Source organism: Gobio gobio (genome assembly GCF_949357685.1).
Source record: "Gobio gobio genome assembly, chromosome: 14".
Classification (NCBI taxonomy): domain Eukaryota; kingdom Metazoa; phylum Chordata; class Actinopteri; order Cypriniformes; family Gobionidae; genus Gobio; species Gobio gobio.
The window spans coordinates 42561058-42588507 of NC_137107.1; the positions used below are offsets into that span (position 1 = coordinate 42561058).

Here is a 27450-nt window from a genome sequence, read left to right on the forward strand (position 1 = left end):
GAGTGTTTATAAAAGACAGATGCCTTATAAATTTTAGAATGGGGGTCCCTCACACAGGAATGATCATATTTGGGGGTCCATGGCATCTAAAAGATTGAAAACCCCTGGACTACACGACAAAACAACAGGAACCTTGAAGATCTCACACCACACATGACAAGAAAGCTCTTATACTCATCATGAATTATGAATTCAACAATCTAACTCAACTGAATATTCAGACATAAACGCCACAAGCATCCCATTTCGTTTTTGTTCTTCTCAGCCACATCCTGTTGTTCCAAAAATCCTTTCTGCGTACGCAAACTTGACGAACTGAATGCACTGAAAGTATTGTGTAAGAATATATGTAAAACATATCACACCCTAAAATAAACTGCCATTTAACATTTAAAATAACTTTTAAGAATAATGTGCTACAAGAATATTCTTAAAAGACTGCTATCGTTTAAACGCCTTGTTCCCTCCATGAGTGTAATACACTTTCCATAAGACCTGGTTATTTGTCATGCACAAAACAAAAAACGGTGTGATGTGTTTACATACTACATTTGTTGAAGCCATTTGTTGTAAACATTTTCTTGACCACTGTGTGGCGCTGTGACCGTATAATTGTAGTAGGAAAGCTGTATAGAATGTTCTTACACAATACTTTCAGTACATTCAGTTTGTTCAGGACAAGTTTGAGTATTTAAAAAATATCTTCAGAAATACAGGAATTGGCTGAGAAAATCAAAAACAAAGTGTGATGCTTGAGGCGTTTATGTCTGAATATATTCATATATACACTGATCAGGCATAACATTATGTTCTTAAAATTGTGTTGGGCCCCCTTTTGCTACCAAAACAGCCCTGACCCATCGAGGCACGGACTCCACTAGACCCCTGAAGGTGTGCTGTGGTATCTGGCACCAAGATGTTAGCAGCAGATCCTTTAAGTCCTGTGAGTTGCGAGGTGGGGCCTCCATGGATTGGACTTGTTTGTTCAGCACATCCCACAGATGCTTGATTGGATTGAGATCTGGAGAATTTGGAGGCCAAGTCAACACCTCAAACTCGTTGTGCTCCTCAAACCATTCCTGAACCATTTGTGCTTTGTGGCAGAGCACATTATCTGCTGAGAGAGCCACAGCCACCAGTGAATACCGTTTCCATGAAAGGGTGTATATGGTCTGCAGGTGGGTGGTACGTGTCAAAGTAACATCCACATGGATGGCAGGACCCAAGCAGTTTCCCAGCAGAACATTGCCCAAAGCATCACTGCCTCCAACGGCTTGCCTTCTTCCCATAGTGCACCGGGTGCCATGTGTTCCCCAGGTAAGCGACGCACACACACCCGGCCATCCACGTGATGTGAAAGAAAACATGATTCATCAGAACAAGCCACCTTCTTCCATTGCTCTGTGGTCCAGTTCTGATGCTCATGTGCCCACTGTTGGTGCTTTCGGTGGTGGACAGGTCAGGGGTCAGCATGGGCACCCTGACTGGTCTGCGGCTCTGCCGCCCCATATGCAACAAACTGTGATGCTCTGTGTATTCTGACACCTTTCTATCAGAACCAGCTTTAACTTCTTGAGCAATTTGAGCTACAGTAGCTCGTCTGTTTGATCAGACCACACGGGCCAGCCTTCACTCCCCACGTGCATCAATGAGCCTTGGCCGCCCATGACCCTGTCGCCGGTTCTCCACTGTTCCTTCCTTGGAGCACTTTTGATACTGACCACTGCAGACCGGGAACACCCCACAAGAGCTGCAGTTTTGGAGATTCTCTGACCCAGTCGTCTAGACTTCACAATTCGTCCCTGGTCAAACTCGCTCATATCCTTTCGTTTGCCCATTTTTCCTGCTTCTAACACATCAACTTTGAGGACAAAATGTTCACTTGCTGCCTAATATATCCCACCCACTACCAGGTGCTGTGATGAAGAGATAACCAGTGTTATTCACTTCACCTGTCATAATGTTGTGCCATATATATATATATATATATATGCACACACATACACACAATTGTTACAAAAAGAAACTCAATGAATAGTTCAATATTTGTAATAAAATGTAATCTTTATGTAAGTCATGTTCATATACAGCCATCTATATTCATCTTCATCTAGTTAGAAACAGTGCAAAAGTGTCTAAAATCACCCTGGAGAGAGAACTGTGCGCTGTCGCTATATTATATGAATGCATTTAATTATTTACATGATATAAGAGCAGTAAATATTTCAAACAACTGAAAGATTCACATGCACACTTCATCCAAACTCATTTCAATTCAAACCCAAACTTACATTGAAGCAGTTCTTAAAATGAACAAAAACTAAACTAATTTACACATCAGTCATATGCTAAACAGAATATCCAGTGCTAAAATACATTTAACCGGTCTGTTATTAGACATTCAATCATAATTATATGGTATACTATCAAATATAATACAACAAATAACTGAAAACAGTCCATGTGCATTACAATGTCAACAGGCCTTTAAAAAAAAACTTTAAGTACTAGTGTACTACATACTGCACACTATTTATATAATATAGTATTCTCGTGTTATCGCAAATAAATACAGATATTTTGCATTTTTAAGAGGTTTGTGATTGAAAATGCCAGCTAATATTAGTTCTTTTGTCAGTCACACTAGCAATATGTCTGATACAGTATCTGAGCATAATGCAAGCATATGGTACGTTTACATGAGAACGATGTACTAAAAACAGAAACTGTTTTCTTGTGCGTTTTTTAAAAGTTTCGCATACGTCAATGTTGTCAAAAACAACCCCTGTTCACATGGAATCTGTGAAAACGACAAAAAAAGCTGTATTATGCTGCCAGGCCAGTAGTTGGCGATGTCACTCAGTAAAGAAACACTATGCGCCTATAGAACATGGCTATAGACGTCACCGTTTTTGTAGTTTACTGTCAGACGATAATGGCCAAAACGCATAAAAAGCGTTACATTGACGTGCCAAAGCACCACAATATTATAGTATGGATGTGCGCTATTCCAAACATAACCAGTGAACAGCTGACTGTAATGGCACAGTAATGTGAAGACAGTGGAATGATTAAGAGCTGATTTAAAGACAACATATAATCAAAACGGACTCCATTTACAGTCTTCATGCACATCCAAAACTTTCTCCATATCTGACATGACTTAAACTATCTGCTCTGTTCATGTAACTAAACATGTCTTATCTTCATAACTCACCCGATATCCTCTATTATTTTCCACAGAACTTTCGGTTTCATCTTTGTTTCAATAAAATAAAATATATTTTTGAAATGTTTTCTTTTCATCAGACAATGGTTTAGGAGGAATACAATAAAATAAAATAAATATATATTTAAACAATAAATATATTATTTTTATTACATTTCTGCTTTTCATTGGATTTTGGCGTTTATGGGATAAATAAAATAAAATAAATATATTTAAATGTTTGCTTTTCATTAGATAATTGTTTATGTAACAAAGATTTTTTTGTTAAAAAAAGTTACGTTTCCATCAGATATGGATTATGAAAATAAATAAAATTATATATTTAAACAATTACCTTATTTAATTTTTTTGCTTTTCATCAGATAAGGGTTATGTGGAAGAAAATATATATTTAAATAATTAATATATTTTTAGGTCAACTCCTGTCTGATATTATTCCCTTTGAATTTTCATGTCATCACAGAAGAACATTGCAAATGCAATTTCATGTTGTCTTTAACTCTAGTTCCTTTTACAGCCACTGATGTAAACAAACTGAGGTGTATGTATTGTGTCCATTTTGTGATGAGTTTCCCCTCATGGTTGTGCGCTCAGGTGGGGGGAGGAAAGGGGTCCATATTTGAAATACAGTTGATGTTCAGTTGTGTGTGTGTGTGTGTTTTAGTACACAGGTCTGTAGAGCAGTTGTCCATTGAAGAGTCTGCGCTTGATCTCTTTCCACAGCAGGCTGCGTTCCCTCTGCGAACCCTTCATGAAGCCGCGGTTCTCCTGTGCTCGGCGTGACAGGTACGGGATGACCTCGTTCACGGGACCGTACGGAACGTACTTGTACACCGGGAATCCTGCCTGACCTGCTCACATAAACACACAACGGTAAACTTCATCAGCCCATTTCATGCTATTTATCAGCATCAATATTAAAGGGGACCCATTATGCTTTTTTACATTTTCACCTTTCTTTAGTGTGTAATGTTTCTGTTTGAGCATAAAAATGGTCTGCAAAACAACAAGTCACTCCGAAGGGAGCTATTCTCTATATCGGTGCGCACTGTTTCTGAACTCCCTGAAAAACTCCATTGTAGTCTTACGTTTTCTTCCAGGAATGAGCATGTCACAATATTCCTCATTGAAATAATTCCCACCCAAGGCATAAGCAAAATAAAGGGGCGGGGCGGGGCCTGGTTGAGTTAGTAGTGTGTTGAAATTATAGACTGTAAAAAAATATGGATGTGACCGTGACGTCACCTGTTGGTTTCTGAAGAGCATTTTTGAAGCCCTGTTGCCATCTTAGCAACACATCACTCCTGGATAACAGAAAATGGGCAAAGAGGCGGGACGTGGGTGGAGCTGAGGTGCCTGGTTGCTGAAATCACACCCACCTAGCGCGACTTGAAAGATTCTGGAATCTACCACCACTTAGATATAATTATGTATGTATATATACACTCACCTAAAGGATTATTCGGAACACCATACTAATACTGTGTTTGACCCCCTTTCGCCTTCAGAACTGCCTTAATTCTACGTGGCATTGATTCAACAAGGTGCTGAAAGCATTCTTTAGAAATGTTGGCCCATATTGATAGGATAGCATCTTGCAGTTGATGGAGATTTGTGGGATGCACATCCAGGGCACGAAGCTCCCGTTCCACCACATCCCAAAGATGCTCTATTGGGTTGAGATCTGGGGCACGTTCAAAGCTCAAACCGGTGCGCAACGTTTTGCTACGGTTTCCGGTTGAACGTCATGTTTCCTGGAAACGGTGTGCAACGGTGTGCAACGGGTTTGAGATGCGTTTGATCTCGTTTGGTGGGTGTGTCAAAAATGACAGCCCAATCAGCGGCAAAATGTATATAAACCACGCAGTATTAAAGAGACAGCTCACACAATGGAAGTAAAGTTGTTTAATGTGTCCGCTGGTATTAGAAGACATGATTGTCGTAAGAGTTTAATATATATATATGTATATGTATATGTATAATATAATATATATATATATAATATATATATATATATATATATATATATATATATATATAATCAACATGATGATGTATTTATTTATATCTTTAGCTTAATTGCAAGGCAAGTTTATTTATATACCAAATTTCATATATGGTAATTGCTTGACATAAAGTGAGAAAGAAAATACAAGCTATTAAAAAAGTAAGAACTAGAAATAAAATGATTTAAGTTAGAATTGATTACCAGGAGATGAAAAAGGTTCATTAAATGGGATTGGGATGTTGTCTTTTATTCTGGACGGCAAGGGCAGTGATTGCATGTATTTTGCAGTATTAAACCCGTATATATATCGATTTTATCAGGCTCCGAAAATTCCACAAAAAGAACACAAAGAATGGCCTTCTCGGCTGCCATAGTTACAACTCTTGCGTCAACAGAACAGGGTGTTCAACACAGCACCGTTACCGTTTAAAAAACGTTTTGCAACGTTTTGTCGGGGCTGAACGCAGCCCTGGTGACTGTGGGGGCCATTTTAGTCCAGTGAACTCATTGTCATGTTCAAGAAACCAATTTGAAATGATTCGAGCTTTGTGACATGGTGCATTATCCTGCTGGAAGTAGCCATCAGAGGATGGGTACATGGTGGTCATAAAGAGATGGACATGGTCAGAAATAATGCTCAGGTAGGCCGTGGCATTTAAACGATGCCCAATTGGCACTAAGGGGCCTAAAGTGTGCCAAGAAAACATCCCCCACACCATTACACCACCACCACCAGCCTGCACAGTGGTAACAAGGCATGATGGATCCATGTTCTCATTCTGTTTACGCCAAATTCTGACTCTACCATCTGAATGTCTCAACAGAAATCGAGACTCATCAGACCAGCCAACATTTTTCCAGTCTTCAACTGTCCAATTTTGGTGAGCTTGTGCAAATTGTAGCCTCTTTTTCCTATTTGTAGTGGAGATGAGTGGTACCCGGTGGGGTCTTCTGCTGTTGTAGCCCATCCGCCTCAAGGTTGTGTGTGTTGTGGCTTCACAAATGCTTTGCTGCATACCTCCGTTGTAACGAGTGGCTATTTCAGTCAAAGTTGCTCTTCTATCAGCTTGAATCAGTCGGCCCATTCTCTGACCTCTAGCATCAACAAGGCATTTTCGCCCACAGGACTGCCGCATAATGGATGTTTTTCCCTTTTCACACCATTCTTTGTAAACCCTAGAAATGGTTGTGCGTGAAAATCCCAGTAATTGAGCAGATTGTGAAATACTCAGACCGGCCCGTCTGGCACCAACAACCATGCCACGCTCAAAATTGCTTAAAATCACCTTTTTTTCCCATTCTGACATTCAGTTTGGAGTTCAGGGGATTGTCTTGACCAGGACCTAGGGCTGGGCGATATATCGCATGACATTGTTAGGCGCATCTCGTCAGTAAAGCCGGTTCCTTGATTAGTAGTAAATCGCCATCACCTGCTTTCAGATAGAGCGGCATTTACTACACAGAGCCGTAGTTCACTGACAAGCTGAGACATATCGCATTAATTAATCGCAGGCGATACGTCCGTGATAATTAATGCGATATGGCTCAGCTTGTCAGTGAACTACGGCTCTGTGTAGTAAATGCCGCTCTATCTGAAAGCAGGTGATGGCGATTTACTACTACTCAAGGAACCGGCTTTACTGACGAGATGCGCCTAACAATGTCATGCGATATATCACCCAGCCCTACCAGGACCACACCCCTAAATGCATTGAAGCAACTGCCATGTGATTGGTTGATTAGATAATTGCATTAATGAGAAATTGAACAGGTGTTCCTAATAATCCTTTAGGTGAGTGTATATAGATCCTACTTAAATTCATAATCAAAGCCTCAATCAATATTAGTCCTCCTTTATAATTATTATGATTTTAATGATTATTTCCAGTTATGATTTTGATTAATCAATAGGACCCATGATTGTTTCTTCCTTTATATTTTCTAAAGTTTGTATTTGGTCTCTGAGTGGTGACTAAGGGTCTGTCCTGGGTGTGTGTGATGTTTCGCAAAAAACACTTGATTTCAGAACATGTTGTCGTGTGTTTGGATTTGAGGCATCACACATCTCCAACTCGACAGGAATGCAGTAACAGTGATTGCTCATTTAGGCGGCTTCCAGAGATGAAATGTGGATTTGTCTTTAATTTAATTTCATATTTCCTTTTACTGAAACACTAAAAGAATTGGCCTGTCTGTACCTCTCGCTGAGAGAGAAGCACATGTTATCAGCATGTTTTGGTGAAGTGTTTTGTTGATAGTTAAGACTCTCCAACCTTGGGAGAGCTGTGATTCTTGGGAGCTTTTGTGTGTGTGCGTTGCATGATCTGTGCAGGCCCAATATTGAAGATGGACATTTTCTGTACATGACACCAGACCTGAAGAAGCTTTTCTGCAACCTCCGAGGTCAACAATGATCTAATTCTAGAGATGGGGCGACAACTAGTCTACCTAGTTTAGTGATATGCTCTGCTATCTATCCTTGTGTGGAAATTTACCATGACTGTGCATTTTCTCTGAGCCAATCAGAATCATTCAACTTGCAGTAATGACGTGGCTAGACCTTGAAAACAGTATAACTGTTCAGAAATTGTATGCACTATAGGCGGAGGCGGGGAGACTGTTAGGGGGAGCGCGGCCTACGAACTCCTTGTGAGACTTGAAGCTGGCTTCTGCTGATGAAACTGCAAACTATTCTACAGTAAATTTTTCTTTAATTAATTACTCCTGACTCTTGGTCTTCATTTTTCACTACTGGTCCTGGGTTCTAAGCGGTTACCCCAACAGACTATAGTGGCAATCCACCTGTCACTCAACTGGTCACGCCCTAAATTATGAAAAATTCACCCCCTCACGGTTGTCATGAAGGGCAAAATTAGCTGTATGATAAGGGGCGGGATTTTCCCAAAGACGCTCGAAGTGGATGACCGATCACAACACACTGATCCAGCAGACGACCAATCAGAGCACATTGCACATTTTGGAAGGAGGGGCTTTAAAGAGACAGGAACTAAACAGAGCGTTACTGACAGACTGCAAAGTGAGGTGCAGTGTAAAATATGTTTAAAGAAAAATGTTTAAACATTCAACCCTAACCCTAACCCTGACTTTGTAAAAGGGCATACTAGGTCCTCTTTAAAGGGGTGCTATAATGCCCCTTTTTACAAGATATATAAAGTCTCTGATGTCCGATGTGTTTGTGAAGTTTTAGCTCAGAATTCCCCACAGATCATTTTTATAGCATGTTAAAATTGTCACTTTTTGAGGGTGAGCAAAAACGCGCCGTTTTGTGCGTGTCCCTTTAAATGCAAATGAGCTGCTGCTCCCGACCCCCTTTCAGGAAGAGGGCGGAGCTTCAAGAGCTCATGTTAACGGCTCCGATTACCGATTGCAGACATGCACTGAAAAATGTCTGAAACTGTTCAGCCTTTAATGTTCAAACCGGAGTGGGACAATAAAGGAGTGACTCAAGAAGAAGTGACAACATGTACAAAGCAACAGGGCGTTTCTGAATGGTTAGCTGATGAATTTATGTAGCTGATGTGGAGTTACTATCTTCAAGTCATTGATTAGCATATTCTGTCATGACAATCTAATAAATCGTTTGTGTGGGAACTGTTGTAAAATGCCTATAGAGCCAGAGAATGTATGCTGCATGAAGATAGAACAGCTATAGTTATAACTTATGTTGTCATCTTGCTTTAATGACATGCTATTGCATTTGTGTTGCGTACTGTATTGCAACAAATGTGAAAAGACGGATTCGACAGCTTGAGCAGACTCCCAGATGTGCTCTACAACAACTCTTCCTCTCTCAACATGGCCTCACCCCCTTTGTTGTGTGTTCCTGGGGGCGGGGTTTATGTACATTTTAGGGTTAGTGATGTCACTAACCCGTGAAGAAGCTTGTTGTAGTCCTTATCAGCCGTTTGTTGTAGTCCTTAAAAGGGTAATTTCTTTAAAAAGAAAATATCTCCCTTTGCTTTGAACTTAGAGCGTCGTAACTTTGCAGATATTGTTTATGCTCAAACTGCAACATTATCATAAATCCTAATCAACTACCCCTTTAACATTAGATTTCAACATCTGTTCCTTCCCACACTGCTCTTTTTCCACTCACCCAACGGGAAGCTGATCTGGTCGCACATTCCCAGCAGTTGTCCAAAGTAAACCTTATTCTCAGTGGGAGAGAGACTCATCTCGTTCATTCTGTACAGAATAACACACACACACACACACATGCTCATCATTAGCCACAGATACGGACCAAAACCGGTTTCGGCTCGTGCTGAATGTATTTTATGCATCTCTTCTTGGCTCTAGACTCACTTCTCCAGTGTGAATTTGACCGTATCCTCATTGTGAGACGCCACCATGACGTTGGCCATCCTGTTGAGATTAATCTCCTCCAGAATGAACTCCAGACACCTTACAGACACAGATAATGGTTAATAAAAGCTTCTAGGACTCGATCAATGACAGGTGACAGAAGAATAGAAGAAATTAATCCTCAACTATTTACTTCGGTTTGTAGCAACAAGTCAAAGCAAGTCGTTCCTGTGCGCTAATATTTAGAGTATTATGACGCACAATAGCAGCGTGACATTGATGGGCAAAACAAGCTCAGCTCAGGTAAGCAGGTATTTTAGGTGTTGAATAAAGTAGTATTTTGAGACGAGAAGGCGAAACCAAATTAGATGGTACATTGTGTTATCAAAATGTGTGGGATGATTATACACATGATCATATAATTCATGGTGCAAGATGCCAATGTACAGGGCTCATTCTCAGATCAGTAAAATAACATAAATAAAAACAATATATTAAATGTTTGCTTGGGTTATGTGGAATAAAATGTAGGGGGGAAAATATGAAAACAATTAATATATTTTATATTTTTGCTTTTAAACAATTAACATGATGTGGAATAAAATTAATTTTGTATTTAATTTTATTTTATTCCACATAAACCATTATCCAATGAAAAGCAAATATGTAACTTTTTTAATTGTACTGCTTTTCAGCAGATAATGGGTTATGTGGAATAAAATAAATTAAATATTCTAAAATATATTAATTGTTTAAATATATATTTTATTCCACATAACCCCTTATCTTAAGTAAAACAAATATTTAAAAATATATTACTTTTTTAAATATGTATTTGCTTTTCATTAGATAAGGGGTTATGTGGAATAAAATAAAATATATATTTAAACAATGAATATATTTCATATTTTTGCTTTTAAACAATTAAAATATGGGTTATGTGGATTTTTTTTTTTAATATTCAAAAATATATGAACTGTTCAAATATACATTTAATGTTGCGTTTATTTTATTCCACATAACCCATTATCCAATAAAAACTATATTTAAAATATTACTTTTTAAAAAATTTATATTTGCTTTTTCATCAGATAATGGGTTATGTGGAATAAGATATTTAAAGAATTGATGTATATTTAAATGCTTGTTTTTTTATCACATAATGGGTTATGTGGAATAAAAGTATTTAAAGAATTAATATATATTTTTAATCTTTTAATCTCTCACATTATAATTAAGGTAGTGACATAATACAAGTTTAAATAGATGCACATTTCTTTTACAGTGCTTATCAGCATTTCATTACTGTACAATATGGTATACTATATTCCTATGCGTTATGTTATATAACTATATTGGTCTCAAAGCTCAATATTTCCAATACATGTAAACAAAAATCCACAGCAATCAAAGTATGAAAATACTGACTGTAGATTTTATGGTGGGTGCGATTAAATTTGACAAGGGAAAAAAAGTCATGTTATATCGATGCTTTTTCCATTTAGAAAATGCAATGTTTTGACTTTTAACACATACTTGTGGTACATCCTGTTGGTGGCCTCATAGTCAGGGTTGATGGGGTCTTCGTAGCCAATCTCTGCCGCCCGAGATCTCTCCTGATACATGTACGCTCCTCTGACCAGCTTAGCTCCGAAGTACCAGCCCTCCCGACGCGACAGCTCCACATCCACGGACACATTATCATACGCTTCCTACAAGCACAGGTGTTTAGTTTATTGACTTTGTCATGGGATTCATCACACACACAGGCAGAATTATTGCAATAAACCATTAGAAAGTTGTACGCAAGGTCTTCTGACAGCCATTTACCACTATAGTACTATATCATGCTGACTCATTCTGTGACTGTGGGACTAGATTTAAAAATAATTCAAGATAAAGTAACGTAAAAGCCTAAACTGACTGTTGTATAGCATGCAAAGGAAAACTCATTTATAATAAATATTGTTTATATGAACCCCACTACAAGTTACGTTACGCATTTGTATTTTAATTTATTTCTGAATTGAAGAGCTGCTTGACATTTAAAGATATGGAGATTGTGATGCATGCTTTTATCTCGTCCAGACTGGATTATTGTAATTCTTTATATCTGGGTTTGTCAAAAAACTTGCTTGCTCAGTTGCAGCTGGTGCAGAATGCCGCAGCCAGACTTTTGACTGGTACAAGGAAATATTGAAGTATATCTCCCGTGCTGGCCTCCCTGCACTGGCTCTCGGTTGACTTTAGAGTGCAATATAAGGTCGTATTAATGGTTTTCAAGGGATTACATGGTCTTGCTCCAGAGTATATTTCTGGTTTGTTACAACATCACTGTACGGCCAGACCTTTAAGATCGTCACAGAGTCTACTTTTGAGTGTCCCTAAAACTTGGTTGAAGACTAAAGGAGATCGTGCTTTCTCTGTGGCAGCGGAATAGCCTTCCTCTGCATACTAGATCCTGTGACTCATTAGGATGTTTTAAATCTGTGCTAAAACACATCTCTTCTCTCTTGCTTACAACTGCCCATAATGGCTGGGAGTTTATGAGAAGGGTCTTGTTTTGGGTGTCTTGTCATTGCCCTACTAGTATTGTTGAGAGTGTACTGCACTTTGGTCAACTTATGTTGTTTTTAAACGTGCTATAAAAATAAATGTTGACTTGATTTGAATGTAATCAAATGCCATTTATCTATGATTTTCTTCTCGGCAACGCAATTCGCCCTGGTGCGACTTACTCTCAGGTGTGAGTTACTTTCTGGATAATACAGTAATCCTTTAATCATCCCCATTATGGCACGAAAAATGAGTCTGGGTGTGGACAAAGATCGGCGGCCAGTTTTGAGGGTGCGGACGTGTGTGTGTGTGTGTGTGTGTGTGTGTGTGTTTGGCTTGGACTGGAATGTGTGTGTGTTTCAGCGACTCACTTTAAGGTAGCACTGGTAGGTGTTGAAGATGTTGGGTTTTTCTCTGTTGAAGATCCTTTGCATCTCCAGGGTCAGTCTGCTGATGGCCGGCTGGAAATATGTCTGTTCTGCGTCCACCATCAGCCTCACGCCGCTCTCCACAGCGTGCTGGAACAAACACACACACACACACATTCTGTTATAAAATGCCTTTCAGCTGTAGCAGACTCAGTGCACTTCAGTAAACCGAGTTACATAACCATCCCGCCTCCAGGAGACGTTTATTTCATGGTCAACAACAGACTATTAAGACTGGGAACAAACTACACACTTCTCAGACTGAAAACAGCTGAATAAGCCAGCAAGAAAAAAACCTAACTGCTAAAGTCAGAAAGAAAAACAAATGCATGCAAGAACAAATATTATATATTAAAGTAAATATTGTATTTTTAATTACTTGATTTAAAAAAATATATATTCACAATAACACAAACACATATATACAATTTTTTTTTTTAAATAGGCAAGTATATATTATATTATATATATATATATATATAAAACGCCTACTTGCCTATTTTCACTTCACCTGTCAGATATGACAGGTGATGTGAATAACAGCGATTATCTCTTCATCACGGCAACTGTTAGTGGGTGGGATATATTAGGCAGCAAGTGAACATTTTGTTCTTAAAGTTGATGTGTAACAAGCAGGAAAAATGGGCAAGCGTAAGGATTTGAGCGAGTTTGACAAGGGCCAAATTGTGATTAGACGACTGGGTCAGAGCATCTCCAAAACTGCAGCTCTTGTGGGGTGTTCCCGGTCTGCTGTGGTCAGTATCAAAAGTGCTCCAAGGAAGGAACAGTGGTGAACCGGCGACAGGGTCATGGGCGGCCAAGGCTCATTGGTGCACGTGAAGAGTGAAGGCTGGCCCGTGTGGTCCGATCAAACAGACGAGCTACTGGAGCTCAAATTGCTCAAGAGGTTAATGCTGGTTCTGATAGAAAGGTGTCAATACACAGAGCATCACAGTTTGTAGTATATGGGGCGGCATAGCCGCAGACCAGTCAGGGTGCCCATGCTGACCCCTGTCCACCGCCGAAAGCACCAACAGTGGGCACATGAGCATCAGAACTGGACCACAGAGCAACTTAAAGGACTTAAAGGATCTGCTGCTAACATCTTGGAGCCAGATACCACAGCACACCTTCAGGGGTCTAGCGGAGTCCATGCCTCGATGGGTCAGGGCAACACAATATTAGGAAGTTGGTCACAATGTTATGTCTGATCGGTGACACTCATACATTCACACCCACACATCTATGATGTAATGACATTTTGGCCGTCGTTCAAATGTGGTCTATTCAATGTACTCTTTCAGTTTTAAGAATTCACAAGCTGAAATGCTGTAGATAAATGACTTTGGCGTTTGCGAAGATAAAAACGCTTTCATTTAGACCTTAAAAATGTACAAATCTCTTATCTAACAGCCTCAGCGTCTGTCTTTATAGAGATTAAGACGGGAACATTTTGTATTTGGTTTATTTTAACTCTTGTAACATTTCCCTCTGTAAAGCTCTTTTGTGTGCTTATCTGACAGAAGATAGTCAGTCTTGCGACATTGAGGGCTGTTAAAAATCTTTAGAGCGTTGTTTAAATGTTAAGAACAGACCTTGCTAAAACCTCCAAAGCAATAAGAAGTTAAAGCAAGTCGATGGGAAGGTTTTTGTCGGTTTTATCGCCCACCTGACTACATTCTTGTGTCGTTAAACATGTACTGTCAAGGTTAACAAACAATGTTAACCGAGTGATACTTTTCCATCAGAACCATTTCTACCAAGAGCTTACCTATCAAAGTAAGAACAGATGTGCAAACACAAACGAGAAGGAAAATTAGATGCTTTTGCGTCAGAGTAAGAAAAGTGTTTAGTTAATGGCTGATCAGGGTCAAGTCACTCTGAGAGAGTAATGTCAAACATCAAATGCACACAGACACAGCGAGTGTAAAAATCAACTGCTACCGCCTGATTTCTGTCATAACATTTATGTAAACTTTAGATGTGCCCAATCACCATCAAACTGTCCAAGATATCTCAGGTCATTTACCTAACAGCATCTACAGTTTTGGTGACAATACCTTGGCAAGGACGTCCATTCTCTGTAGCATCCTCTTCATCTGTTTCTCCTCTTCATCAGTGAATTTGCTCAACAGAGGCTCCAGGTGACCACTCTTTGGAAATACACAGAGCTCGTGTGAGCGGAGTAGCGTTTGTGTGCATTAGACACATTTTTAGTGCGTGTCTGTGTGCGTTACCTCCATGTTAGGCACCACAAGCAGGTTGGAGATTTTGGTTCTGTCATTGATGAGACTGTTCCAGTCCAACAGATCAATGGTTCTACAAGAACAACAGAGAAACATGGTCAGAAACATGCTCCGAAACATACAGACAGTGTGAAACATGGAGAAGTAATAGGTGAGTAATGTACTTTAGGGACTGGGAAATCAGTTGAAGAGAAGGAAGTTTACCCTGATGATCCCAGTTTCTCTCCAGTAAACCAGTTCTCAACGTCTGATTTAGCACCTACACCCAGCTTGATCAAACTGTCCTGCGGGTAAAAAAAAAATTTAAATAAAAAAACAGAGAAAGATATATGTAATATATATATATCTTCTGCTCACCAAGGCTGCATTTATTTGACCAAAATACAATAAAAATATTGTGAAATATAATTATAATTTAAAAATCACCTAATATATGTTAAAATGTGAAGCTGAATTTTCAGCATCATTACTCCATTCTTCAGTGTTACATGATCCTTCAGAATTCATTCTAATATGATGATTTGCTTATTATTTTATCTTTTTATTATCAATGTTGGAAAACCGTTGTGCTGTGCATTATATTTGTGGAAACTGTAATATTTTCAGGAGTATATGAAATTAACACTCTAAAGAACAGCAATTTTAATTTTAGTATATTAAATTATACTTTTTTTAATAAATACACAAATAATTGTACACATTTGTCATAATGAATTGTAAAGAGTTTTAAGTACAACTTCTTGCAAAAATCTAAATAGACCCCATTAACTTCCTAAATAAAAAGTCCCTGGTTGTTTTTCTAAAACACAAATTTCATTTTCTAAACAGATTATTTCCTGCTGAAAAATATTGTTCACTTTATAATATGTCATATTACAAATGATAAATGCTAGTTGCAATGCAATGTTGTCTTTAAAGCTGCACTATGCAACTTTTACGTCCACTAGAGGTCACCTATTCAAAACAAAGGCGTAGTTTGACGATGCCAAGTTTGAGCACGGATTCATGGGACATGTGGTCTTCACCTCACAGCGGTGGAAAAGAATCGGGATAGGACTCGGGCAGAAATCATGTTTATGGATGAGATTATTAGCGTTTATTATTATAACGTTACTGTAGTATGAAGCAGAGCAGGACCGAGTGTTGTGGAGCTGAGTAAGGCTGCTGGAGCGATTACTTATATGAAGAGCAGAAAACACGCCTCGCGAGCAGCGGGACTTTTATTATGCCACAGTCATAATAAATTTTCGCTTTTCCGGAGTATGAGGTAACACAGCTTTATCGTATTAGACACATCTGAGTGTGTTGAAAATGATGTTATGACGTTACTCTGTGCGTTCTCTCGCCGGCTGCTGACTCTTGTTCACACTGCAGTGAGAGTAAAGCGTTTCTGCAAAATAAAACCAGAAACCGAGGGGAACACAGATATGACGCAATTTGACAGGCGACTCCCTCACACGTCCCAGTTTCTTGGTTAAAATAGCAATTTCTCACGATTTATAAATAGTTGGAAACATTTGGGATATTGTAAGTCCTCAACTGAACAAAATGTATAACACTGGCCTAGTGGTTTTTGGATATTTTTTGCAAACATGATGAAAGCAAACTAATTATTGACCACACTAAATTAGTTTAACTAACATCCCAAAACCCAGTCAATATTGGACTTTTCATATGAATTATAAACTGAGTGCAAAACACAAACCTGCAGCTGTTCAAGTTCTAGCTTCTGCTCGAGTAAGGCCATGCCGTCTTTCCCCTGATGGGCGGCCAACAGGTTGAAGAACCGCCTCCACTTCACCAGCACCTCAGAGAACTGCAGCTTTAAGACAAAACGACTCAAGATGAATCACACAGACATCGGCTTATCTGAAAGAAATTTAAATTCGAGTGAAAAAGAATTACCAGGAACTGCGGCCGGCCCAGTGCGGTCATCTTAATGGCCGAGAATCCATCGACAGAGCTTCCGGCTAAAATACACAGACATCAACACAAACACGTCAAAGAAACTCCAAGAGTAAAGTGCCCATATTTTGCTGTTTTTAAAGAGTCCTAATTTTGTTTCGGAGGCTTCTACAATAGGTTTACACTTTCATTTTCTCATAATATACATCGCATCGCCTCATTCCTCAAAGAGTCTGAAACTGTTTGATAAAAGTAAAACGGTCACTCTAAACCCCTCCTTCCTGAGAGCCTACTCTGCTCTGATTGGTCAGATGGTCCAGTCTGTTGTGATTGGCCTACTCTGCTCTGATTGGTCAGATGGTCCAGTCTGTTGTGATTGGCCTACTCTGCTCTGATCGGTCAGATGGTCCAGTCTGTTGTGATTGGCCTACTCTGCTCTGATTGGTCAGATGGTCCAGTCTGTTGTGATTGGCCTACTCTGCTCTGATTGGTCAGATGGTCCAGTCTGTTGTGATTGGCCTACTCTGCTCTGATTGGTCAGATGGTCCAGTCTGTTGTGATTGGTCTACTCTGCTCTGATCGGTCAGATGGTCCAGTCTGTTGTGATTGGCCTACTCTGCTCTGATTGGTCAGATGGTCCAGTCTGTTGTGATTGGTCTACTCTGCTCTGATCGGTCAGATGGTCCAGTCTGTTGTGATTGGCCTACTCTGCTCTGATCGGTCAGATGGTCCAGTCTGTTGTGATTGGTCTACTCTGCTCTGATCGGTCAGATGGTCCAGTCTGTTGTGATTGGCCTACTCTGCTCTGATTGGTCAGATGGTCCAGTCTGTTGTGATTGGCCTACTCTGCTCTGATTGGTCAGATGGTCCAGTCTGTTGTGATTGGTCTACTCGGCTCTGATTGGTCAGATGGTCCAGTCTGTTGTGATTGGTCTACTCTGCTCTGATCGGTCAGATGGTCCAGTCTGTTGTGATTGGTCTACTCTGCTCTGATCGGTCAGATGGTCCAGTCTGTTGTGATTGGTCTACTCTGCTCTGATCGGTCAGATGGTCCAGTCTGTTGTGATTGGCCTACTCTGCTCTGATTGGTCAGATGGTCCAGTCTGTTGTGATTGGCCTACTCTGCTCTGATTGGTCAGATGGTCCAGTCTGTTGTGATTGGCCTACTCTGCTCTGATTGGTCAGATGGTCCAGTCTGTTGTGATTGGTCTACTCGGCTCTGATTGGTCAGATGGGCATGTCGAAAAGAAACATCCATTACCATATCTGAATTTCAGCTCCAAAGGCTCTCTCAGCGCTTATATACACAGTGATATGAACAGTAACAATAGCATCGGTTTTACCATTTCAATTTGAGCCAGAGTCTTCATCATTTTTCATAGTGTATTTGCTCTGGCACCAGAACACAGCATCTTTTCAAAATGTCGACAACATAAACCTAACTCTTCCAGTCTCAGCTACAACTACAGTGTTTGAAGGTCAAAGTAGATGTTCACGTGCAGCCAATGAAGACCATAGACTGGCATTATGCAGATTTGTTACAAACCGATGTAGGTTCGTGCAGGAAGTGAGACCGGAATTACTGACGACTCGTTTCAGGCAGCTCAGAAACTCTGCAAACCTTTTACATTCACTACATGAAAGGTAATGTCCGAATAAGCAAAATGTGGGCACTTCAAGAAGACAAAGTAACATTTCTCTCACCGGAAGCTTTGATACAGTTGATGAAAGTCTCCATGTGATGGTCACACTTGGCTTCATCTGCGTAGAAATACGTGCGAGCGCTGATCACTCCTCCACGCCGATCTCCAAACTGCCGGTGAGCTTTGTACTTTTTCTCACGATGATCCATACCTGAATATGGATTTCAAAAACCAGTCAATTTCTGAGATACTGATTTGAAAACATCCCCGTTTTAACACCATAAACCTTTTCTAAGCGTCACATTATGCTGCAAAAAGCTGTCAGAAAATCATTATGATGCTGAAGTTTCCTCACAGATTATGCACACAATGAAAACATCAAAAGTTGCTTTTTGCAACCCATTATACTTCAATAAGTGATGTGTTTTTGTGCATAACACCAGGTTTTAAATAGATAATAGGGTCAGTTTTCATATCATGTTGACTTCATTAGGAATGTAATGCACATTTAGGATAAAAAATGGTTATCATTAACGCTGAACAGCTTTATGCAGCATGATGGCTGTGGCCAAAACCTTTTTTCTAATACCTTACAGAGGAAAGGTTTTCGTCTGAGACACAGAACACCCCACAGGCATAAAAAAAACATGAGCTTGCAAAGATAATTTCAGCCCCTTCACCAGGAGAGCCCACGGTTAAACCAGCTTTAACCAGTCTGAGCGAGTGAAACAGCTAGACTGCATAACACACATACAACAGTCTATTTCAGCCTGGATGACTGAGTCCACACGCAGCATGATCCCTAAGGCGAAGCGTTGCTCGCCTGTCACATAACAAACTTAAAAACCCCAGCCCGATGAAACCCAACAAACCGCCAACACCCTTCCAGCATTAACACTAAAGCCATGAAATAAAATGTAAAGCACTGTACACTTATGGTCCTGAGGCAAGCATGCACTGGTGTCCACTGAAAATACAACAAAACAGTCGTTTACTAAATGCTTTTAACTACTAATAATTTTATAAAAATAAAAACTAAATCATAAACGAACAAAAAAAAAAACTACATAACTAATTAAACAAAAAAATCTAATAAAATGCATAAAATTATATTAAATCAAACGAAACAAGACAAAACAGTGCAACACCACATAAAAACAAGACAAACAAACAAAACTAGACTGAACAGAACAAAAAATAAAACAAATTACAAAGTAATATAAAACAACAGCACAACACGATATAAAAAAAATACAAAATAAAAAACAAAAAGCATAAAAAATAATAATATATAATCCTAGTAGGATGCTTAAACAGTTTATTTATTTAGTAACACTGTGTACTAGGGCTGCACGATATATAGGGGTGTAACGGTACACAAAACTGACGGTTCGGTACGTACCTCGGTTTTGAAGTCACGGTTCGGTACGAGTTCGGTACAGCAGTTTTACAAAATTGCTTAGGCCTATTATTTATTTTTATTCAACAGTGGTTTACTGAAAAAATGGTGTCCTTAAATGAATTCAATAATAACTAAAAGCTGCTTTGAAAAGATATGTATTGTGAAAAGCGCTATACAAATAAATGTGAAATCAATTGAATAGCTCTATTTAAAAAGAATGAATCCCGGTCTGTAGAATAATTGGGGTGATTTTGTGGGGGAGTGAATCGGCATAGAACATAATAAACAAACTACAAGCATGGATAAATACAATAGAAAAAAGATACAAAGAAAATAAACAGTGCTTTATGTTTTTCAGTTAAGTCTAACAGTATGTAGGTACAGAAATTAAATAAATCAAATGTAAAAACACTGCACAGTCTTCACTGTATAAATTAAATATAATTAATGTTTAAAGCTACAAAAGTATTTTATCTTTAGATTTTGTTGTTTGATTAACATTAAAGGGTTAGTTCACCAAAAAATGAAAATTCTGCCATTAATGACTTACCCTCATGTGGTTCGACTTGAACACGATCTTCGGAACACAAATGAAGATATTTTAGTTGAAATCTGATGGCTCAGAAAGGCCTCCATTGGCACAATGTACTGTACACTCTCAAGACCCATAAAAGCTACTAAAGACGTCGTTACAAAGTCCATCTCACTACAGTGGCTCTACAATAACTTTATAAAGCGACGAGAATAGTTTTATGCGCAAAAAACCCCGAAATAACGACTTGTATAGTGATGACGGACTTCGAAACACGGCATCATGAAGCTTCGAAGCGTTATGAATCAGTGAGTCGAATCATGATTCGGATCACATGTCAAACTGCTGAAATCACGTGACTTTGGTGCTCCAAACTGCTGATTCGACTCACTGATTCATAACGCTTCGAAGCTTCATGATGCAGTGTTTTGAAATCGGTCATCACTATATAAGTCTTTATTTAGATTTTTGTGCACAAAAAATATTCTCGTCACTCCATAAAGTTATTGTAGAACCACTGTAGTGAGATGGACTTTGTAACGACGTCTTTAGTAGCTTTTATGGGTCTTGAGAGTGTAAAGTGCATTGTGCCAATGGAGGCCTTTCAGAGCCATCGGATTTCAACTAAAATATCTTAATTTGTGTTCCGAAGATGAACGGAGGTCTTATGGGTGTCGAACGACATGAGGGTAAGTCATTAATGACAGAATTTTAATTTTTGGGTGATCTAACCCTTTAATGACACAGACAGCAGCAGGAATATTAGGCTACTGTCACTTTAAGACCAAATGCACGGATCCGATATAATGATACGCATCCGTTTTCTTTCTCAATCATTTACGTTCACGTGAGCCATAAGTGACTGTGTTTACGTGTTTACTCACGGAGACGGCCATTTTGACATAATTTAGCATGAATGTGTCCGTTCAAGCACAAATAGATGTGGAAGAGAAATGAATACGATGTTTGCTTGCTGTCTGCGTGTGAGTTTCTAATTGGGTTCTCTTTTGCGTCGTCAAACGCTCGAATGGTTTAAAATCGCTTGAATGTTTAAATTCACAGGACCTTAACACGTGCAAATGATAAACTTTCTGTCTATGATGGTTAAACTTTCCATTTGTCCGAGAATGATGTGCGTTTCGAACTGTGGGGCCTGGTCCGTACGGATCAACTACAATCCCTATCCGTGATATCGATGCTAAAAATGATATATCGTGCAGCCCAACTGAACCGACTCAGTTAGGGATGAATTTTACATTCATAATGATAGGATATGCCAGGTTTATTTAACACAGCAATAAAACAATGTCTAGTTTTATGTTCAAATTTTGAATATTTTGAAATGGGTCATGGTACTTACCATGACTCTCTTTCTCAGCCTCAGAAACACAAGAACTGAAAAACAAGGAGAAAACTTTGCTGTTAAACTTGTGCTGTGTTTTATTAACACTAGTTGAGGTTTCTGCAAACAGGTCACCCTTAAACCAGGACATTTACACTTGAACTCCTGTACGCTCTATTAGAAGAGGTGGTACATTCACTTGGGACCATTAAATGATGCAACACACACTGAACACTCTGGCAGTGACACAAACACCTGATTCACAAACGCTGGCCCACTTCAGATTTCAGTCACATGCGTCATTCACTTTGCAACACGAGTCTCAGTCAACAGACAGACTCAGCTCAATCAATAAAGAATCCATTTCTAAACTCAGAATCCGTTTCTAAACTCTGAGAAAGGTGACAATTCTTATGTGAGAATTTTAAAACAACAATGTAGCTCTCTTGGCTGAGGCAAACTTAAACGATCCAACGCTAATGGTCAGCATGCAAATAACTGAAACTGGGAAGCCTAATGTGAAAGCTCAGAGCTGAGGCACGTGAATGAGAAGTATGACAGGTATTCGACCTGACCTTCTGGACAAACAAGGCAAATGGCTGCAACACGCGCTCAGATAGACGCTGCAGACCCTTAACTCTGCAACTGCTTGCAGAAAAATGATGGAAATGGAAATAAAGTTGGAAATAAAATATTTAAACTAACCAAAAATTTGAAATGTTGCCTTGGCAAATAAAAATAAAAGTGGAATAAAAATAAATAAATGAATAAATAAATAAAATAGCAACATTTCCAAAAAATTAAAAATAAAATTACAAAAGCACATAAAATTAATACAAATTTAAGCTAAAATGAACATTAAAATACCTAATACTGAAATAAAATAAATTAAAACTTTTACATAGCATAATATATGAAAATAAAAAATCTAAATATCATAATTATATAATAGTATCTCAACAAGATAAAATATCTGATAAAAGAGGAGAAATACTGTATATACATTTTAGCTTTTTTTTTTAATGTTAATGCTTTTGTCATTTTATTTATTTATTTATAAAATGTTGCTTTTGGGTTAAATTTATACATATACATACGTGTGTGTGTCTGTCAGTGTGTGTCTGTCAGTGTGTGTCTGTCTGTCTGTCTGTCTGTGTGTGTGTGTGTGTGTGTGTGCCTGTGTGTGTGTGTGTGTGCCTGTGTGTGTGTGTGTGTGTGTGTGTGCCTGTGTGTGTGTGTGTGTGTGTGCCTGTCTGTGTGTGTGTGTGTGTGTGTGTGTGTGTGTGTGTGTGTGTGTGTGTGTGTGTGTGTGTGTGTGTGTGTGTGTGTGTGTGTGTGTGTGTGTGTGTGTGTGTGTGTGCCTGTGTGTGTGCCTGTGTGCGTGTGTGTGTGTGTGTGTGCGTGTCTGTCTGTCTGTCTGTGTGTGTGTGTGTGTGTGTGTGTGTGTGTTGGTCTGAGTGTCTCGGTGTGTCTATATAAATATATAATGTATAAATTATTATCAATGTTGAAAAAAAAATGTCAGGATTATTTGATGAATAGAAAGTAAAAAAAAAAAAAAAAAAACAGCATTCATTTTAAATAGAATCTTTTGTAACATTATCAATGTCTATACTGTCATGTCTTTTGAAATGTCTTCAATGTCTTTTGATCAATTGAATGCATCCTTGCTGAACAAATGTGTTAATTTATATTTAAGTTATTTCCCCAGAAAAAAATTCTTACTGACCCAAAACTTTTGAACGGTAGTACAATTTTGCAAAAGCTTTCCATTTCAGATCAATACTGTTCTGTCAGAATGATTTCTGAAGGATCATGTGATACTGAAGACTGGAGTAATGATGCTGAAAATACAGCTTTGATCAAAGGAATAAATTACATTTGAACATATATTAACATAGAAAACATTTTAATAATATATTTCACAATATTGCTATTTTTCTTTTTTAGTAAAATAACTGCAGCCTCGGTGAGCATAAGACACTTCTTCAAAAACTTTACAACGGCAGTGTACATATACATAAAACACAATCACATGATTGTCATGTCAAATACCACCTCAATAAGTCATATGATTTAAGGAACCATTCATGTCTGAATAACAGCAAAGAGGACAGGTAAACTGCTAACCTCAAGCACGAGTAATGTAGTAGTGATGCATGGTTTACAACAGAGGAAAATTGTGCCCTAAAGCAATTGACTTTTACTGCACTGGAGCTGTAACTGCTTTTATTGGAGTGGTTTTGTCTTGTCTGTTTAGGAAATCACCGGCTGTAAAATGTCTAGTTCTCAGAATCCTGATATTTTCATATTACAGAGAACTGGATCTATATGTGCTTTTGAATATGTTATTATTGTACCGGTAATTCCATTTAATGCTTTGTGGTCAATCCGATCCACATGTTAGTCACATGATCAATGGCTCAGCGTTCTTAAAACTCTTCAGCTTCATGTTCTGCTGATTCCTGAAGGCTTTCGCGCCTGTTCTGAACCTTTTGTGTTCCTCTAGGTCTCGTCTAAACCACCTTACATAACATTTTCATTGTGTGTGTGTGTGTGTGTGTGTGTGTGTGTTGTTCGACTCAACAAACTGGCTTTTCCCTCTGAACAAAATGAAAGCACTTTCCCATGGGAGTAACATGAAAAAAAGTTTCACTTTTGTGTTTCTAGAAGAAGTATATTAAACCAGCAGCTCAAAACGTAGCCTAATTTAAGGGTTAACCTTTTAAAGAGTGATTTTCACAGTATACTATCTGCGCCACACCTTCAAATGTTAAACGCTTGTGACACTTTGAGTTACTCAACACGCTGGCCTGGGTTTCCTCGCTCAGCCTCATGTGACTGAATTCCGCAAGAGGAGGAGAAGAGTAAACACCTCCCTTTTTGAGCCAATCAGGCGGTGGGCCTTGGCCGAAACTGGCCAATGGGGAAGAGGGTAATAGAAGACGGTTTCCACTAGTGCAGCCAAAAGGGTGACATGGTTTCAGATGCACTGATGATTCAAATGCCTGGCTAGAACACAATGTCATGTCGTTTTTACCAGTTTAGATTACTCAATAACCTCAGGTCAAACTCTCAAGCTGATAGAAGACTGTTAATACAGTTTTGGATGCCAGACAAAATATATATTTTCTGACAGGATCTGGCATCTGTGTTTAGGGTCTACTATTTCTGATATGAAGACTCGATCCGATCTAACAGTAGGATAGTGGGAAGGAAAACAAACTCACTCCATCTCCTTCTTCTCAGCCTCTTCTTGAGTCAGGTCCTCCTCAACGCTGTAGTCCAGAACCGAGCCCACGCCAAACGCCTGGTTCTTCTCAATCAGAGGTTTGATGGAGTTCTGGTCCTCACCCGCAACGAACTGACCGTAGAAGGTCATTTTCATCAGTTTCTCAAAGAGCCGCTGGCCAAACACCTTTTTACTGAGGTCTATCAGCTGCGGACGGAAAAAAGTGAGGAATATAATAAATAAATAAATAAAACCATGACAAGTTGCCTACATTAGTTTCCAAAATTAAGAAACAAAAATGGAGAAAACAGAAATTATGTAAGGGATAATTGATGACGGGCCGTTGAATTATTAGAAAAATAATGCACACCCGAGGTGTAACGGCCATTATCGGGTGTGTATTATTTTCTAATAATTCAACGGCCCGTCATCAATTATTCCTTACATGAGTTTGAAATGTCAGGTGGTGCGACCAGCAAATTTACATTTAAAACTATCAATTCCCACCGCAATTGCGAAATGAAGTACGAAATATAACTGTAAACCGTTATATAATGCAGGGGTTTTCAAACTTTATGATGCCAAGGACCCCCAAATATGATGAACCTTTATGAGGGACCCCCTTCCTAAAATCCATCCATTTTTATGTATGAAAAAACATTCAAACTGTTAGATAAATAGTAAGTGTGACATTATAAATACAACATATTGTTTCCCAACTTAAATTGGCTAGTAATGTTGGATGTATAAACCTGAAGAAGTTTTAGAAATAGAAATAGAAAATTATTTGTATACGCAACTTTCACAATAAATGTATGCAAGCAGCGTATAGGAAGTGTGTTAAGAAAACTGCCTTATAACCCCAGTGAGCAAGATAAAGGGCACTATAGTGAGAAAAACTCACTAGAAAGATACAAAGCAAACATATATAAATCTGGAATTTATACGGCAAGAAAGGAGAGAACCATAAATGAAACAGTTAGAATGTCCAGTAGACTTTATCCATTTTTGCTTTGTCTTTTTGTTCTCCGAAATTTTCTGGGGACCCCGGACCCCAGTTTGAAAACCCCTGATATAATGTACACAAATCATTTTTACAGTTAAAAACAAAACATAAAAACTCCTTATGGAAAATTGGGTGTTTGAACACATAGACGGGTGTTTGAACACAAGTGTCCGTTTATATGAATTGGACTAAAAGGGCAATGCATAAATAAATTGAAAGGGAATTTACCATGTGATATGCATTTTAGACACTACAATGATTCACATCTACAAGTTCTCAGTAGTGCCAAGTACATTAAATGTATATTATTTTAAGTGAATATATGGTCGCACCACCTGACCGTTTCCCTGTTAATGTTGCCTTAAAATCAGTAAAACCTATGTGAATCAACACCATACTTTTTGTTTTGCTTCAACGAATAAAGGGAAATCCCGCACAATATCAGTACTTGCAAAAAATATGAAAACGTTTTGCTTAAAATTAATAATTTTTTTATCTTGAAAACCTTATTTGTCATTGACACACACACACACACACACACACACACACACACACACACACACACACACACACACACACACACACACACACACACACATATATATATATATATACACATACATACACACACACACACACACATATATACCTATACCTATATATAACATATATAAATGTGTTATATATAGGTATGTGTGTGTGTATAATACACACTTAATGTACTTAATATATAATACACACAAACATTCTAAGAATATTTATAATAAAAAAAATTATGAATTAAAAAAACGTAAAATTAATTTCATGTGTGCGATCAAATAATACGCTTGAAGGGGGAACAAATTAATTGCAACTAAAAGTTTTTCAAACATCAAAAAGTAAGTTAACTCGCCTCTTTATTTTTATCGACCAGGAAGTCAACGGTGCAGAGTTTGAACACCAGCAGGCTCCTGAGCAGCTCCAGTGTATCTTTGCTCTTATAAGCTTCTTGCGTGTTATCGAAATCGACGGAGATCTTCCGGCCGACCGTGTGCGCCTTCCCGCTGATGAGATCCACATCGCAGGGCTTCTCCACGATGGTGCAGCTCGGGTCCAGCGGCGGGTCCTCCGTCTTCAGCTCTTTGTGCTGCGTGGATGCGACGGTTGAGCGAAGCCTCTCGCCAAACAACTGACCCGGCTTTACTCTGACCAGAGCGGGGATAACTTTAGAGTAAGACATTTTTGATGAACGAAGATGTGATAAAGGAAATTTCGCAGTGGTTCTTGTGACGATGGAGGCTTCTAGATGAATGAGATGGAAACACCCCCCATAAGGGAGGGTCATTAAAGCGCGCTCTGAAAATATGCAAAGTACTTTGAGCGCTCTGAGTGGTGATTGGCTCATGATCTGTGACGCGACGGACTGGCTCACTGCGTCATTGCATGTACCAAAGTTACTTGTGACTTGTACTTGTACTAAGTGTACAATTATTACTTGAGCTAAAACAAGATTATTTTCCTAAATAATAAAATAAAACAAGTGAAGCTTAATATAAAATAATGCGTAGATACTGGACAAATACCCATGCAAATTGAATGAATGAATTGTTTAATTT

General features: G+C 38.7%; 1 protein-coding gene across 1 annotated transcript; it reads right to left on the minus strand.

Moving 5' to 3' along the window:
• Nucleotides 1-3585: 3585 nt before the first annotated feature.
• prodha (proline dehydrogenase (oxidase) 1a) lies at nucleotides 3586-27151 on the minus strand. The gene is made up of 14 exons (XM_079835763.1): nucleotides 26748-27151; nucleotides 24848-25056; nucleotides 21636-21670; nucleotides 18403-18552; nucleotides 16699-16763; nucleotides 16499-16615; nucleotides 14998-15077; nucleotides 14785-14866; nucleotides 14608-14700; nucleotides 12491-12637; nucleotides 11100-11275; nucleotides 9564-9662; nucleotides 9355-9443; nucleotides 3586-4080 (listed from the first exon to the last, which is right to left on the minus strand). Exons 1-14 carry the CDS (start codon nucleotides 27072-27074, stop codon nucleotides 3890-3892), a joined length of 1860 nt encoding a protein of 619 aa, XP_079691889.1. The 5' UTR covers nucleotides 27075-27151; the 3' UTR covers nucleotides 3586-3889.
• Between the last annotated feature and the right edge of the window lie 299 nt (nucleotides 27152-27450).